Source organism: Onychomys torridus, chromosome 12, assembly GCF_903995425.1.
Source record: "Onychomys torridus chromosome 12, mOncTor1.1, whole genome shotgun sequence".
Classification (NCBI taxonomy): Eukaryota; Metazoa; Chordata; class Mammalia; order Rodentia; family Cricetidae; genus Onychomys; species Onychomys torridus.
The window spans coordinates 38,528,169-38,546,770 of NC_050454.1; the positions used below are offsets into that span (position 1 = coordinate 38,528,169).

Genomic DNA, 18,602 nt, shown 5'->3' on the forward strand with positions numbered 1-18,602 from the left:
GGCAGTCTTTTGACAGCAATTATGTCTCCTCTCTCCCCGGAGTTGAGTGTCTCTGCTCTATCACACCCTCGATGTATGAGACCTCTGAGACTGTGAACAAAAGAGAGCTTCAACCTAGAAGGTGTGTTTGTCCACTGTTTTGTCACAGTGTCACCAAAATATTTGACACACAATAAAAAATATGTGGATGATATGTGGTTTTGTTACATCTCAGAAATTCGAAGGCATCCTAATTCACAATCAAGTAGGTTTTCAGTCTCACTTTCTTACAGGAAAATCTTAAACCACTCCCCTCCCCCAAAGGGAGCTTACAAGAGGCAATAAGATGTTCATTATGTTCATTAGTAGCTGTAATTTGCTTCATTAATTATTCTGTGTTCACTGCCTTCATTTATTACCTTTTACCTAGGACTTCTTAGTGCTTTGATATGCACACATGAGAAAATTAGCATTTAAAAAAATAGTACCAAAAAAGAATACTGCCAGGTTTATGTAGACCTGACATTGAGTCTGAAATTCTGTGCTATTTCTGACTTGTCACAGTTTAAATATGAGGAAAGAAGAGATAGTTTGTACCTCTATGTTATATTTATATTTTCTTAACTTCTATGTTATACTCACAACTTAATCATAGTTATAATTTTAAATTTAGCTCTAATTCTGCTAGAGAATTAGTATCAGCTAACCAGATATATGGTCACGTTGAAAACATTAAAGAAAAATGAAAGTGCCATTACTAACTCACATGTAATTTTCACAATTTAGCTATTTCTTTAAAGTTATAATGCATCCCTAGATAATAGCTAGATAACAATGCTTCTGTAAAAATGTGATATATGTAATATTGAAAAAACCTTGGCCAAAGGAGTCCTGATTGTGAGTATCAGGTTTCCAAATTTAACTCATCCCTGATTTCTTAAACATTGGTTTCTTTTTCTTCACTTCTTTGGCGGCTTCAGGTTATTTTCAATGGGTCTTGCTGAGCCCATCTGGTTTAGTTTATGCTAATCTGCTGCTTGGAAAGCAGATAATAAATACCTCAGAAGCACTGTTTCCCTCTGCACCTCAGTACAAAAGGCCCTGCAGTGAATCTTAAGGTTGCCCAGCATTAGTCAATCCCACCAGGTGTCTGCATCCAGGTTTTTGCAATCTGTTTACAATGTCCTGAGGTCATCTCAGGCCAGGTCTCTCAGGCAGATGGTTCTTAGACCACTTTTAAAAGTGATAGGTGCCTTGGAATTTTCCCCAAACTGTCTCAGAAATTCATAATATCTTACTTAAATCTTTTCCTGTCTTGTGGGATGATATAGATGGAGGGGTGCTTTTAATTTTTTTTTTCTGAATTTAAAACAAAAGGGAGATTTAAATAGTTGAATAAGATGCTCCATATATTATCTCTATACTTTGCTTAATTAAATAAAGAACATTGCTTTCTTGTTAATTCAGTGTCTCACAATAGAAAAACTGTCTTGATGAAGTATTTTGCAATTTTGAGGTGAAGGTGGAGGTGGGTGTTTGGGAGGAGAAAAGGGCAATTATCAAACCAACTATAGTAGTAATTATAGCTTGCTGAGGAAGAGATCTTCAAATGAATATAACCTTGTAGTTAGCATGAGGCTTCATACATATTCTAAGAGATAAAGAGCTGATATACTTTTATAGTGCTAATGAATTGTAAATTGCTTTGTTGTATGATTAAATGATAATCTCTCAAAAAAAGAATAAGGGCTCCTCAACCCATCTCTATCTAATGCTGCACTAAGTAAAACTGACTCATGTTCCTGGGCCATTGTGATGGTAAATAACTAGATACAATTAGTCACCAGGTATTTTTAGTAAATTCAATTTGTTGGGTTCTCCCACAAGCATTGAAGAAAAGGTAATGTCATTTAATGAGAAGCAGGTGCAGTTTCCACCCTGAACCTGGAAGCGAGTTGAAACCCTCAATGCCAGAAGGTTGGAAATGCATTTCTTGTTTGCTTGCTTTCAGATCACAAATGTGAAGGGAGTTCTGAAGCTTGCAGGAGGATGCCCAACAGCAGCAGAACAATGGCAGTACTTACGGTGGCCATTCTGTAAGTGTGTCCTTCTCTTCTCCTCTGATTTCATTTTGGCCTTTATGTACCATTGGCACCTTACAAAAACAGTAAACAAAAGCTTATTTAAGAATTAGGTGATATAAGAATACAAAATAATTAGAGACCTGGAGAAGTGAGTGGCTCAGTGGTGAAGAGCACTTGCTACTCTTGCAGAGGTCTTGAGTTGATCCCCTATATCAGAGGACTTGCAACTACTTGTACCTCCAGGTTCAGGACCTAAAACACCCTCTTCTGGCCTCCATGGACACTTGAACTCCTATGCAAATATCCTTCTACACATACATAATTTACAACTAAAAATAAAATGTAAAAAAGAATACAAAACAATTAAAATGCACATCATCCATAGACAAAGTTCTTATCTTTCTTCATAAAGACCAGCTTAGAATATGTTTACAATGTGAAAATGCCCATCTAATGTTTTGATATACATAAAAATTAGCACCAAATAGCAAGGTCAAATACACTGATTCAAAAGACAGGATTCATATAAAATATTTTACCATCAGCCATAAAATCCCTCTCTTTTATATCTGACTTCTAATAATCACATTTTTAAAGCATCAAAATAATAATAAAAAAAAGGTTTTGAGTCAGAATCTCAGAAATTAGAAAATTAGCTTCTATTATCAATGCCAGTTAGCATGGTGGTTTCTTTCTTAGGAGTTGAAAATTTGTGGGGGAATGTTCTGTTCTTGCATTGCATAGTTGGGCTCTTGTGCCTATATCAATTCAAGTAGCTTCATCAACATCCATGAGATTTTGACTGTTCATAAAATTTGTAATTCCAGTTGGTTAAACAGAATGTATCTATAGGACACAGTGCAATTTTTCAATGTGAATTATGCCTGTGTTTCCATGGTAGTTTAAATATTCATCCAGATTTGCTATTTCCATGGAATTACTTCCATTGGATGTCTCTCTACCAAGGTCCATGAGAGGTACTTCAGAATGACTGTATTAGCCAATGTAATCCAAGTAGTTCTTTCCAGCATGTAAAGTGATTAGGCAATTTCTGATGTAATAAAAATTGGCAAACATAGAAATTCAAAGTTGAAAATGATTTAGTGTTCAGTTTTCTCTGTTACTAACTTCTCTGTTTAAGTGGCACTGATAATTCTAATTCAGGAAAAATGAAGATAGGTAACATTTGATAACTCCTTTCAAGTTTGTTAGGCTAAATTTCATCTACAAAGATTGCAGCATTTTAAGTTTGTAACATTTATAATTCAAAGCAATATTTTTTACTGTAGAAGGTGAATGTTATAATATCATCACATACTCTCTTGAAAAGAACAATTCTAAGACAGTGATGATCTGTGTCAGAGTAGAGACAAGTGAAAGAAAAAAAAGTGTCTGAGGAGTTAAAAGGATGTGAGGGATAAAATGAAAATGAAAATAAAATGTGAAACCTCACAATGACAACATGATTGTGTTATAAAAATACTGCTAATAACTTATATATTGATAATTGCTTAGTAAATGTTATCAAGAGAACACTAAATATAATAAACTTTTCTAGTATATATTTACCCTCTATAAAATAAATGCTATTGGCAACTTGTGACGCTTACATATGGATATCTTGACAAAAATAATTTATTCATCATAAAATTACACACATCTGAAAGTACAATGATATCCTATATAAATTTATTAACACCAAAGATACAAAACATGTATTATCTAGCCTATGATAATTTAATAAGTTGATTAATTTTGATTTAGCAAGATTCTTTAATTTCCATTTTGAAAATTTCTTTGAAGATGTCTAGGGTACAATATTAGATGGTTTTATTTAAGAGGAGTATCATATTTATCTACAACAACAAACAATATACAAAACCCCCTATATATCACAAAGTTTATTTTAAATGTTCTATAAATTCACTGTATAGCCAAATCAGATATATTTACAATATATGTTATCTACATCCTGTAGAGCATGAATTAAGGCCCTTCCCCCCACCTCATCATCTCTTTCTGTCACCAGGGATCTGAATGGCATATCCAGATCTACTGCCTGTGAATGTTGGGCTTTGTCTGCTTTAGGGTTTTCTACTAGGGTTTGGTGCTTTATATATGGAGTCATCCTGGGTATCTACTGTTTGTTTTATTGGCATTATTTGGGCAGTTTGAAATCATGGCATTAGAATCTTGTATTACACACATGTTTCAGATTATTAATATAAGTCTTAAGGTGTTCTTTGTGCCCCTACTGATAATTACAAATGATTCAAGTTTCGATTGTTGTGAGATAGCATAATTACCAAATCAATTTGGGAAGGAAAGACTTTATTTTCGCTACAACTGTCAATTCATGCTCTATCAGTGAGGGAAGTCAGGATAGGAATCTGCAGGCAGGAACTGAAGCAGAGTCCATAGGGGTTCTATGCTCACTGGCTTGTTCCTTGTGGCCTATTCAGCCAGGTTTCTTAGACATTCTAGGATCAGTGCCTAGGAGTAACATCACCCACAATCAGCTGGGTGCTCCCATATCAATCTGATGTGGCCAGTCTGGTGAGATTTTTCTAATTGGATTTCCTCTTCCCACATGACTCTAACTCGTGTCAAATTGGCATGAAACTAATCAGCATAAGCGATGAATACATATTTTCCACAGAAGAATGATCTGAAGATATTTCTGCTAAATGAATGTCAATGATGACTTCAAAATAAGTTACTTGAAAATAACTTCATATATGTTATCTTCATTCTTATTTGTGAAGTTTTGATACTTGGGTAATGGTAATCATCCAAATACTGTTTCTCTCTCTCCCTCTCCCCCTCTCTCCCTCTCTCCCTCTCTCTCTCTCTCTCTTTCTCTCTCTCTCTCTCTCTCTCTCTCTCTCTCTCTCTCTCTCTCTCTGGCATAAAGCGTGGTTCTTCACTGAGTTGGGGATAATTGGGACAGACTCATTTACCTCCCAGTGATGAGGAAGAACAGAGTGAGGATGACCAGGAGAGTGAATCCCCCGACAGCTGCCGTGGCTATTACCAGGATCTGCCCTTGTTCTGCTGCCATATCAGAAGCTGAAACAGAGACACAGGCGACACATATGATGCTGGTTATTTTTTTTTTTTTTAAAGCACAGTAGATTTGTCCTTTATTTAATAGGACTTTAAATAACCCAGCTGAAATGAGATTTATATAATGTTTGCAGAACTGAGGTCACCATACACAACACCAAACTTTCTTCTTAAAAATGTAACTAAACTATATGCACTCTTAGTGCTTCCTTTTAAGATTGAATATGAGTTGCTTTGATTAGACTTTGCAGACTCGTTTGGCATCTGTTTTTACAACATGAAAAGACTATGCTGAAATTTAAATTAATGAAAATAATGAAATTTATATTTAATATACATTTCACAGAACTAAGTTCAAATATTAAAGATGTGTGTTTCCATATTCATAGCGCAAGGATATTTGTGTGTGGACAAGGACACAAGTGTATATGTGTATAATAAGATAATAAGTGGGGGAGAAAGGGATACTTGAGTGCTTTCTTTTTTCTGTTTTGATAAAAAGGCCAGATCATATATAGTAACACCATACTACTTTTTTTCCCCTATGTGTGATGTTTTGGATGAATTTTCAACTTGACAGACCTAGAATCATCTAGGTGATACTAGCATCTCAGTATCCATGTGGGGAATTATTATGATTACATTAACATTTATTGTAGATGGAACCAGTTCATGGGCTGGGATCCAGGAATGAATAAATGGAGAAGAGGAAATAATCACCAGCATTCATTCATTTGCTCCATACTCCATGATTGTGCTATGGCCAGCTGCTCTGGCTCGCTCTTGCAGCCTGGACTTCACTTCTTAAATACTGGTACTATGAGCCAAAACATACCTTTCTACTTATGTTACTTTTGTCAGAGTGTTTTACTATACAAAGAAAGAAATCAACTAAGACCATGGCAAAACTGTATCTGTTTAAGTGTGTGTGTGTGTGTGTGTGTGTGTGTGTGTGTGTGTGTGTGTGTGTGATGCTAAGGTTTAAACAGGGGGGCTTGCACATTATAGACAAAGAAGAAAAAAACCTCTTGTCTTAAAAACTGCAGCAGTTACAAGTCACTTATCTTTCAGGGGCCCTGAAATACATTGATTCGTTCAGTTCATTATTGTACTCTATTTCTCTATTACTGTTTTCTACACTGGATAGGATGGGAAATTGCTTACATATGATGTATATACAGATAGAAACATCAGAGTGAATCCTTTAATATCTATAATTAGTGTGTTAATTAAAGAAAAAAGTAGTGGTAATGAAAGTGAAACAGATTAGTCAAAGAGTTTCCTCATGTAAACTTTTGACCACAATCCAGGCTCTCAAATATAGATTTGTTTTCCTTCCCATGTTATAAGTACCAATAGTAATTCAGCTATCAGTAGTCTAAAATATTAATTAATAAGTCTCATTATTAACCTTCAACTTGACTAAAGCACTGCATTTTATTTTATTTGTGTGTGTGTGTGTGTGTGTGTGTGTGTGTGTGTGCACTAGTGTGTGTTCCAGTGTGCATATGGAGGTCACAGGACAATCTTGGCCGTTGGTGCTAGTCTTCTGCCTTGTTGGAGATAGGGCTTCTCATCATTCACCACTCTTTTTTGGGCTATCTTGATACATACATTCCACTGCCGCCAGGAGTTTTCCTTTCTCACCTCCCACCTTACTCTAAGGGCAGTGATGACTAGGCTACTACATCCAGCTTCTATAAATGTTCTTGGGGACTCAACTCAGGTCATCAGGCTTGCACAGCCTTCTCTTCTAGGAGTATCAACTGTTGGCTTCAGTAAGAAATCAGTCACACCAGTTAGGAGACTTTTCAAATGTAACATAAAAGGGGCGCATTTGTTCAGTTTTCAGCTAAATAAATTTATTAAACATTGGAATTAGAATTTAGTCACCATTATTTCATCAAAGTATTTTCAGGCAGTTTTTACAATGGTAAGTTTTTGTTCTTAATCTATTCAGAAATGAGTTAAATAGTTGCATTTTATCCAGTAAATAATGGACTCAAGGTTTTTATTAGTTTTTCCCCAAGTTTTGCAATCTTCAAAATACCACTGATATGGGAATTAATGGTGTGCTCTAAAATGTCGTATTTTCTCACTGAAAATTTCAAACAATACATTTTTTAAGAAATTGATGTTTCAGAAAACATAGTTTTGAAGATAGAGAAGATGACATTTTTTAAATGGAAGACATTATTTACTTACATCTCCTGTGCTCATGAAAGATGTGATCTAGTTCAAGAGTTTTCAGCCTAGAACAAATATTGTCATAGCAGTCAAGTCTCTAGTGATTTCTTGAGACTGTATTCAAAGCTCAGATGGGAAATAAGATTATGTGCTTGAGTGGAAATCAGAAAGTTTGCCATAGAAATTTATGTTTATTTACATAATAACTTAGTTAACTACTGGTCTCATTAATAAGTCTCCTTTTGCATACTTCTGAATATGTCATTATAAAGTGGTTTTGAATTAACATTTTAATTGTTTAACAGAATGAAAAATAAATTGTAAGAATTCATAGCCCTGTATAAATATTTCCTAAGCATGTATAGTAGTAAAATTAAGCATTTTTGTATAAAGAATAACATACACACATACTCAACACAGTTGAAAATAATGCTTAATGACAGTATTATACTGGGTATAAAATAATATAAACAATGAGGGTAGTATGATTAGGGAAACATGACAAACATAAACACCCATAACCACTGATCGTCTATGTATTATTTATTCTTAGGTCAATGTAGAGTTTAAAGACATTATTGAATATATGTTCATGATCCTCAGGCTTATGTCAGCACCATTGTTTCTTCTAGTTAAGTAGTTCTGTTACTTGACAAAACCCACACATACTGAACAGAGAAAAGCTGACAGCACAAAACTGATTGGTCTGTCTCCAAGTCTGAGCTACTGGAATATTTTAAATGACCCTTTTCACTAACAGGAGAACCTACTAGACCCAGATTTTCTTTCATTTTACAAGCATGACACATGCCCTTCTTTGGCATTGATTTCAAGTCTATAATGTGAGAGTGTTGAATTAAATGTAATTGTCAAATTCAGCCAGAGAAATGTAACTATGTTATTGTGTTTTTCATGAAGCAGTAAAATATTGGAAAGAACACAATTTCCTCCATGGAAGTAGGAGGCATGGCCCAGCCTTATGTAGCAGTTATTGTACTTGTTGGATAAGTTCTGTCTTTATGGGATTAGTGCTAGTCCATCACACAGAGCTCTGGTATCATCTCAGGGTAAACTTCAAATCCTGTACCTTTATTAATGAGGCTTTTTCTAACTGGCTAGCACAAATCTCTAGTCTGTCTGATTAAAGGACAGTTCATTCCCTTGGTTTCTGGAGTGAGTCACAATTTCTTTAAGGGCCAGTTCTCTTTTATGGGCACCTAGTCATTTGGAGAGCTTTTCCAAGTTGTGTGTTTTTTTCTTAATTGGGCTCTCAGACATTTGTTGCCATAACCCCCTTAAACTAATACTATACATGAAAGGATAGGATGCCACCCAAAGTACTTTTTGGCCAACTGTCTCTTTTATTAGGATGAAAATTCCAGGAAGGCAGGAAAGAAGACAATGTGATGTCTGTAGAAAGTCCAGTGAGACACACCTACACTCCACTCCTCTCAAAGAGAAAGCATAAATCAAAATCATACCCAGCATGGATTATCTAGATGGTCTCAGATCTAACAGGGATTCTTCTTATATGAGGTTAAGACAGGAAGACAAAGAGACTGCACAGTGATGAGGAACTGGATGAGAAGTTCTTTCTCAGAGACTTGGAGGAGGTATATTTTGGGTTCTATTGTGATTTGTTGTTTGAAGGCACAAGATGTGTAATATACTGCACAAAAATGAATTTGAAGGCCAAGCCATGTGACTTATGTTCTAGTAGTTTAATGATTAAATCGAGAAAATGAATTGAATGGTCATCTGCACTGTATAATTCTGATAAGAAGAAGTTGGATTAAGCTGGGAATAACTCACAGCTGTCCTCCTTTTGATAACATGAGGAAATTTTTACCTCAAACATAACTGTTCAATGTATATGAAGACAGCATGCTCAATATTCACTTCTAATTACTCTATGCACTTTGGAGACAATGATCCTGGAAGGCAAGAGTTACATAGCAGTGACACTTCTATATTTCACCATGGTCTTCAGAACAAATTTAAAGAATTTATTAGTTCACTCAGTAAGTACTTACTGAGAAGTTATTACATAGCAGATACCAAGGTGACCCCGGGGAGACAGAGATGGATAAAACAGATGCAATTACCATGTTGGTAGACTGACAGTTCAGTAGGGAAAATAGACAACAGAACAAAAGCTTACAAAGAGTAAGAACTGCTACATCAGGGGAACTTGTCTGCAGTGCTATGTATATTCATTTGTGAAGTCCCAATGCTAATGATGTCTAATTAGTTTTCTTGGAGAAAATGTATCTAGAACTTATTCTCCTAAACAGCACCAACAGGGAGAGCCCTGACCCTAAAATGAGCCATAGTGGGATCTACAGAAATAAATGAAATTTATCTGTGACTCACTCATTGGGAAAACATTTTTTTTGTTAAATACAAAAAGGTAATATCGTCAGACAAAAATAAGCATATTAAAATGATATGCTTAATTTTATGATCTTGACAAGAAGTATACTCCCTTAAGGAAAAATAATTATTTTAAAATATATTGTGATTGTGTTACTCAGAAAATTCATAGCACCTAGATAATGCTTGGTTTAAGTCAAGAGAATATTAAAAGAAGCTTGCTCTAGTTGTTTCTATTTAAAAACAGAATGAAGTACTTTCCATGGAATCTAAATTCTTACAAAAAATAGAGTCCACGTTTTTAGAAAAGTGTGAGAGAAAAGCAATTTGGTTATTTTTAACTAACATATTTTCTTATGTGGAGGCTTATGATTCTGCCTCACTGTAATCAAGATTATTTTTTTATATTTACATTTCAAAGTGAAATGTGTTATTTGTATTCCGTGTCATTTTCTATGGGAAAGTGTTTTGAAGTTAACTCATTTCTGTTGTGAACTTCTTCTAAAAGCTACGGGGAAATATATGTTACATTTTGAATAAAGTATTTCTCAAAAATGCTGCCCAGTGAAATGCATTTCTTGGTCATTTCACTGAAATGATTTTAAAAGCATAACCTGTATTTCAACAAATAGGCTCACAGTAAACAACAACAAAAAAATCATTGTAAGGTTTATTGGCAAGTGACACATGAAAATCCCCTCCTTAGATGATGTGTAGCAATCAGGATTCTAAATTATATAAGACAGAGAAGTACATTGAACAATGTGCAGCGGAGATTAATAGATCTGCAAAAATTTCAGTGCTTCAAGCCTAGATAGACATTAGAATATTATGTACAGATGAAAGGTAGTACAACAAATATTTTTCTGGAAGAGAAAGTACAACATTGTAATTTTGTAGATGATGCTATTATTATCTTTCTTGCCCACCTGGAATTTTAAACAGGGTCTCATCTTGGGTCTTCCAACAAGTTTGAATTTCAGGTCAAACTTTTTACTGCATCTTACTTTGTGTTTTCATCACCACTAACATGGTCTAATTTCAGGCTATAAACATATATGAGTAGATGAGTTATGAGTTTCTGTTGATCTGCCTTGTCCCAATGAGTCTTCCCAATCTATTTATCCCACCTTATGTGATAATTATTCTTCAAAATATTATTTTAATTTCTCAGATATTCTTCATTGCTTAGAAGGTAAAGCCATTCCTTTCTAGTAAGTCTATCTCAGAGAAGCCCATGCAGATAATACTGGGGTCAGGCCTCATGTAATTCTCTCCTTTGTCTTCCCAATAATCATCAATATTCCCAGTACTCATCAATATTGCCATTTACACCTTGCAAGTATCACTTCATTTCATTCTTGTTCACTCCAATTCCTGTTTTCTCAGTTCAGATTCATATCTGATCACATTTGTTTGAAATCGGCAAGATGGCAGCCTCAAGCATGCAAGCTATAGTTGAAGAACAGTAGAATAAAGAGTACAAAAGTCAGATCTTATAAAAGACATCAGACCAATCTTCACGCATCAGCACTGAACAGTTTGCTTCCTAGCAGAGCATGTATTCCCTACACCGAGAGTTCAGACCCATTTCTTAATTTCCAACTTTGCAGCAGCAGTACAATAGCAGTAGATTGCCAGAAAGTGAGGCAGGGACATATGAAGAGAAAGAGTTGTTGAAGCTTGTACAAAATTTTACAAAGAAGTGTCCAAGCCAATAGTACAGACAGAAGGGAGAAAAGGGATGAAAATATGATATACAATTCTAAAAAGATTTCTCACCAGGAGCTAAAAGTTTAGAATTAAACAGCCTTATACAATTCAAAGGGCAGCAAGAAATTCATGTGTTACAGCTCAGTGACATAATTATTTAAAATCAATTAAAAATACTTTGTTAATCATTGTTTTCACCCAGCTCTGATCTCTGTGTTACAATAAAAACCCACCTGCAAAATATGCCCACTGGTGCAATAGTGCCACAAGTGTGATGGGAGTAAACAACCACTTTTTGCATGGGTTTAGCCTGCTTCAGAAGATGGAACCCATGCTGACAATGTTAATAAGGCCATGAACCTGAGACTAGATAGACGTGAACCTTACGGGGGAAAAAAAAAAAAAAAACCTACCACTATTATTACACTAAATGTGCATAGTAATAAAATGATTCCTAATGACATATTGCTATACTCCTAGATCAAATTATCACTCAGCCCTTATCAAAGATGCTTCTTTTTGTAGTAGATGACAATTAACATAGAAACCCACAACAGATCAATGAGCAGAAAATGAGAGACTATGAAACACTGAGTCCTAAATGGAATGTCATATCACTCCCCTTTTCTCAAGGCTCAGGGATCTATGCAACATGCTAATGTGGATGGGCCTGGGTGGAGGGGTAGCCAAGGTAACTAAGGAAGGCTGAGAACTGCAGAAATAGTCTTCCTTATGGGAACACACACCCCTTGTTTATCCAACACAAAATGGTCATTCTTGGAAATATACATGCAAGTAATACTACATGGACTGAGCAGGTTATGTTTATGTATCTAGGAATCATGTGTGTGTGTGTGTGTGTGTGTGTGTGTGTGTGTGTGTGTGTGTGTATGTGTATTAACAACTAATGAAAAAGAGGCTATAGATTTCAAAGAGAACAAGGAGAGGTATATGGGGGTGGGGGTTAAGTGAAGAAAGGGAAAGGATAAATGAAGAGTTATACTAGAACATCAAAACATAAAAGGAATAATTAAAATATTGTATGAAATTACCAAATAATTAGTAAAAACATTATTTAGAAATACCATCAAGTACAAGATAATTCACTTAAAATGGAAAGAATATGTGGATGCAAGGTTAGAAAAGCATTATCCTCCAAATATTTAAAGGTTATAAAAATTATACTTAAAAGAACAAAACACTGGTTGACAACTCAAACTATCAAAAATCATTCATTTCTTTCTTTTTTTATTGAGGATATCAGTTTGGTAAATGTGAATGCCAGTTTAGCTACTTGAGTGCAGAGAATACTATCTTCCAACTTTCTAAATAACAATGGATTAGCATAATGTTCTAAAAGTATGCTAGCAAATGTATAGTCATCAAAAGTGATTAACAAAAGAATACATTCTATGTGCAAATATAAAAGATTCCAAGTTAAAAGAAACATTAATTATTAAACATAGCTTAATATATGAACATTCACTAATTTGTTTTTGACCTAGAATAAATTAGTGATAAATTAAAGGATAGTAATATGAACTAATTTTCCCCAATTACCTGTGCCTAAAACATTCAGTGAAGAGAACATTTAGAGGGAGCAGTATAAGCATGGGGGTGCATCAACATACTTTTCTTTTATAACCATCGAATACTTAAGGCCATCTTCTGTCACACACATAAAAAATATCTCTAAGATTAAAAACTCAAAGAGAGAAAGACAAGAGATTCTCTCTTCCCCTCAGGTGAGCTGCTTACTGAATTCTCAGCTGGATGGAAACATGCCTCACAGATCATCCCTGTTGAAGCAGAGGCTTTGCGGGGATTATACTCTTCAGAAAGCAACTTCACAGCACAACCCTCCCTACTGCTCTGCCACGTCTCCAGAAACAAAGTAATTCAGTACATCAAACTGTGTTTTCCCTGGAACACCACCAGTCTCAAAACTCACTCTCCTTGATGCCCCATTTTACCTGTCAGATGAAATGCCAAATGACACAGGGATAATTGGAAAATGCAAGTTTGGCACAACTTGATGGAGAGAAAGTGGAAGAGATAGGTGTGGAAAGTAATGAAATACCTTTTTTTTTTTCTTTTGGAAGAGATTCCCATGTTCATTAATGTGTTGCTCAGATGCCTTGCCACATGCAGAGAATTTTCAAAATGAAAATTAATCATCACGGCATTTGAACAACTAGAACAATTGTCAGTGCTTTAAATTTCTGCAATTTAATGTGTAATCATCTGCCTTTTATACTGTTCCTTATTATGCTAAGCCCTTGAGATTATTTTTTATACTTCAAATATATATGACTTCGTATGTACAGGCTTTACTCCTTTTTAATTATCCAGTGTAGAATAGTATTTCCTTATAAGTGCCACAAAGTCTCATGATTGCTGACCAGAAATCAAAGAATTTTCTGTATCAAGGATGATTTGCTATGTACATTATATTATATGTGGATATTTGGATATTGATAAGCATATTTGAGGCAGGCAAATATTGGGAATAGTTTAGAAGATTGGTCTGTACTTGACTTAGGCTATGTACTCTCCATACATTTAATAGTGCTTCTCTAAGTACTATTAAGTACACACATATAACCCTTACTACATGACGCACCTAGAGCTTTAAGACCTTCACTGGCACTGGGCTACTAGTACTCCTAGTACTAGGCTAAATTTCTTCTCTTATTAATGACCATTATATATGTACAGCTTCTTTCAAACATTCTTAATTCGAACATAATTAATCCTGGTTCCAGGTGGGGTAGCAGTTATCAAGCCTAAACTGGTTTTCCATACATGTATAGTAAGGAAAAATTGTGTATTCAATTAATTTATGGAGAATTCCTAATCCCATTTTCTGCATATGCATAAATTATAAGGGACATGCATGGTAGAAAAATTATACATGACCTAATTTGTCAATTGAAACACAGAATGACCATTACTGTGACCCTTAGAAACAAAACTTTTCCTTTTCTTTAATAACATAAAAGGAAATCCCAGGAGCCCTTAAGTGTTTTCACCCACATGGACTGTTGCTCTGTTGCAATGAATTCTGATCTTTATTATTGCATTGTCTTAAGGAAAATTTCTGTGTGGCTGTACAATCTGTGTGAGTTTTTATTTTAATTCCTTGAATAAAAGGCCAAGAACTAAGAAACGCCCAACACCAATCCTGATCCCAATCACAGTAACATATTGATAAGCATATCTATGTATTTGAGACTTTAGTCTTTTACAACAGTAACTATTGTTTAGAGAAAAGTGCTTTATTATTACATATATAACTAATAGAAATCACAGATTTCATAAATTTTATATGTCCTAAGATTTATTTAAAACAAAAAATTATTTATTTTTATAGAAAAGTATTTAAATTAATCTTAATTTAAAATATACAGAACTTTATTTAGAAAAAGGTTCAGAGGGCTGGCACAATGTTTTAGTGAATAAAAGAACTTGTTGCAAAAGTTTGATCAGAGTTAAGTTTATGGAATCAATGGTAGAAGGGGAAAACCAATTCCCAAAATCTGTTCTCTGACCTACACACACACACACACACACACACACACACACACACACACACACACACACACACACAAACATACACACCATGGTACTTGTGTAAATGCCCCTCCTACTAATACCACTACCACTTTTTGTTACTAAAAATTATCTTAAAATAAAAAGTTTCTGGAGAACACTCTTATTGACTTAGGACTTATTAAAAAAATGTCCATCATCAAGAATGTGCTGGGGCTTCTGAATGTAGCTCACTTGGTTGAATGCTTTCCTTGCATGACTGAAGCCCTGAGTTCCATCCTCAGTACAGCCTTAACCTGTGGGTGGTGCCTCCTTCTTCCAAAGTTTTGGACCATCTAGGAAGAAGGGCTGGAAGGACTGTGAGAACCACAGGTTGGGGTAGGGGAAAGCAGTATCTTCTGGACCCATATGACAGGGCTGATGCTTTGATAAACTCAGGATAGCTTCACTAGACATTCACAAGTTCATACCAGTTAACACTAAAGCATAGAGGACAGGGTCTCAGTAGTCCTTACTCCTACCTGAGGAAATATTTTCTTTTTTTTTTTTTCATTTTTCTTTATTAAGAAATTTTCTACTCACTCCAATGCTATCCACAGACCCCCTCATCTCTCCCTCCACCCCCAGCCCTCTTTCCCAAGCCACCCTTCATTCCCACATCCTCCAAATCGACGTCTCCCATGGGGAGTCAGCAGAGCCCAGCACACTGAGCCTAGGCAGGTCCAAGCCCCTTCCCACTGCACCAAGCCTGTGCAAGGTGTCACACCACAGGCACTAGATGCCAGAAGCCTGCCCATAGACCAGGGACAGATCCCAATCCCTCTGCCTAGGTGCCCCCAAAACAGTTTGATCCAAACAACTGTCTTCTGTATCCAGAGGTCCTAGTCAAGTCCCATGGGGGATCCACAGCCACCAGTCCACAGTTCATGGGCTTCCACTATTGTGGCTGGCCATCTCTGCACATCCTCTCCACTCTTGGGCATATACCCAAGGAATGCTCAATCTTACCACAGGGACACATGCTCAACTATGTTCATATCAGCATTGTTTGTAATAGCAAGAACCTGGAAACAACCTAGATGCCCCTCAACTAAAGAATGGATAGAGAAAATATGGCACATATACACAATGGAGTACTATTCAGCAGTAAAACAAACAAACAAACAAAAAAACAAAACAAAAAACCAACAACAACAACAACAACAAAAAAACCAATGATATCATGAAATTTGCAGGCAAATGGATGGAACTAGAAAATATCATCTTGAGTGAGGTAACCCAGACTCAGAGGGACAGACGTGGTGTAGTATGTACTCACTCATAATTGGATACTAAATATTTTCTTTAAGAATATGGCTTCTGTTAAGTTGACCATGTTCTAGGGCATGTTTCAAAACCCCTAAGATCTATGGTTAGCACAAATTAGACTAAGTAAGTAATTAAAATTAAAAGCGTACCAGATTTGGAAGGAGTCAGGAAGTGTGAAGTTGATCTGGTAAGAGTTAGGGAGAGGATTGGGAGGTAAATACTATCAAAATACAGTGTATATACATGTATAAAATTATCAACAAATTAAGCATATTTTATTAAAAATAAAGACTGAGTGTAGTCATGCAAATTAGCAATTCAAGTATTTGAGAGGTTGAGGCAGAAGGAAATAAGTTACAAGAGCTCTCAAGGCCATCCTTGGCAACATAGTGAGTTTAAGACAATCTGGGGTACATGAGAGCCAGTCCAAAACAAAAAAAGTATATTAAGCTTTGTGATACAGATACGAGTTTCTGAGATAGAAACTAAAGGATAGTTCCTTATCCTCATAAAAGTTTCTTTTTTAGTGGCAGAGCTAGATAAGTAAGCCTCAACTGAATCTAATAAAGTTATATAAATGTAGGTATGTGTTAGGGTCATAAAAGGAGACTGAGAAAAGGGGATGGTGATCCCTTAGCTCAAATCTGCAATGATTAGAAGAGTTTTGCAGCTCACCAAGTGGTTGAGTGGATATTTAGAAATGACGACATCCTATTTTAAAGAAACCTCATGAGAAATAGCCCAGAGATACAAAAATGCACAAAACCTTCAGGACTTGTTTTCCATGTCTTGAGATGTCTGAGTCATAGAGAAAGATACAGGAAAGAAATTTGGGATTATGAGCTAGGATGGATCAGGGCAACATAAAGTCACAGTAGTCAGCATGCCACTGTTTTCTCTGTTACTATTAAGCACCTAGGGGGAAAATGTGAGTTTACTCAAAACTATAATATTGATAGAGATAAGAATCCTTGCAGATAGCTGTGACAAGGATATTAACCTGGGTTGTACTGAGTCTCAAAGTACTTCCTTTATTTTTTTGGATATATGTGGGATCCAACTTCCACTTTTCATTGAATTAGTTGTGTTTCTGTCACTTAAAATTGAGACAACTGAGAAAATGATTTAATGTAATGAATTTAGAGAAAATAATTTAATCACATGTATATCGTGCACAGAGAAGGGAATAGAATGGGAGATGGGTCTATTTCTACCTCACCAATAATGATTTCTCATTATTTATTATATTGTTCTTTAGCATCATAATTTTCTTTGTATTTTGAAGCTAACCACAGTGTCATCAGATGTTTTCTCATGATGGACAGTACCTGCAGGAAGGTGGAACAGGATGGAGGTGTTTTTTCAATCATTCTAAAATAGTCTTTTGTCAGAAAGTATTGAATGGCTCATTAGGTACACAAACCACACTTAAAAGTGGGCCCGTGCCCAGCAGTAGATGACCAACGCAAAAGGAACTCAATGGTATTTTTGGAGGATTGTGTCTCATAGTACTTTTCTGGGCATTTTCTCCATTTCAGGTCATTTCTTTATATATTCTGGTTTCTGATTTTGTGTCTTTATGGGGTTTCTGTGCATATGAGTATGTGTGCCAAAACATCTCCATGTGTTTCTTCTTTGCCTTTCTTTTCTTTTCTTTTCTTTTTTCTTTCCTTTTTCTGTTTGTTTGTTTGCTTTTTCATATTCAGGTTTATTTGCTTTTGTTTTATCATATTTTAATTTATTATTTTTCCCTTTTTTAGATACTTATTGGTTTTCTAGAGAGAGAAACCTAGAAAGGGTATGGATTTAGGTGGGTTAGGAGATGGCAAGGCTCTGGAAAGAGTTGGGGAAGGGGAAACCATAATCAGAATATATTGTAGGCAAAACAAACTTTCAATTAAAAAACAAAATTCCAAACAAAGAAGTTGAATTAAAAATGAATAAATAAAAGAATGCAAAAATACTAAATTTTCTGCCAGGACAGACTCCAATCTATATTTTCTTTAATAGTTTCAGATTAGAAACACATCTTCTCTGGCCTTCTTTGCAGATGTCATGTTGATTTATAAAAGCAAGTAAAGACAAATGAGTAGACAACACTTTGGGGAATTTAGCAATGCCACTTGTTAACATTATGATGTGAGTGAGCTATCCAAATAAAAAACACTGACATGCAAAGTTACCAACCAAATCTTAGAGTCAAATAAATGAAAGCCAGGGAGGCGCGGCTGCTTTTCCTGATATCAATTTGAACTGACTACATTTGTTTATACAAGTTGTGTAGAAATGTTCCCAGAAGCACAGATAATCGTCCATTCTGGGGGTCAGTGTCTCCAAGCT

The 18,602-nt window shown here is 35.4% G+C and overlaps 1 protein-coding gene across 1 annotated transcript in view; it reads right to left on the minus strand.

Annotated features, from left to right (window-relative positions):
• Positions 1 to 18,602, minus strand: part of Epha6 (EPH receptor A6) — a 956,551-nt gene that overhangs the window by 312,466 nt on the left and 625,483 nt on the right. The window contains exons 8-9 of the mRNA XM_036203471.1: positions 5,024 to 5,132; positions 2,064 to 2,134 (exon numbers count right to left, since the gene is read on the minus strand). Coding sequence (XP_036059364.1) covers positions 2,064 to 2,134; positions 5,024 to 5,132 — 180 coding nt within the window. The remainder of the gene's footprint in view (positions 1 to 2,063; positions 2,135 to 5,023; positions 5,133 to 18,602) is intronic.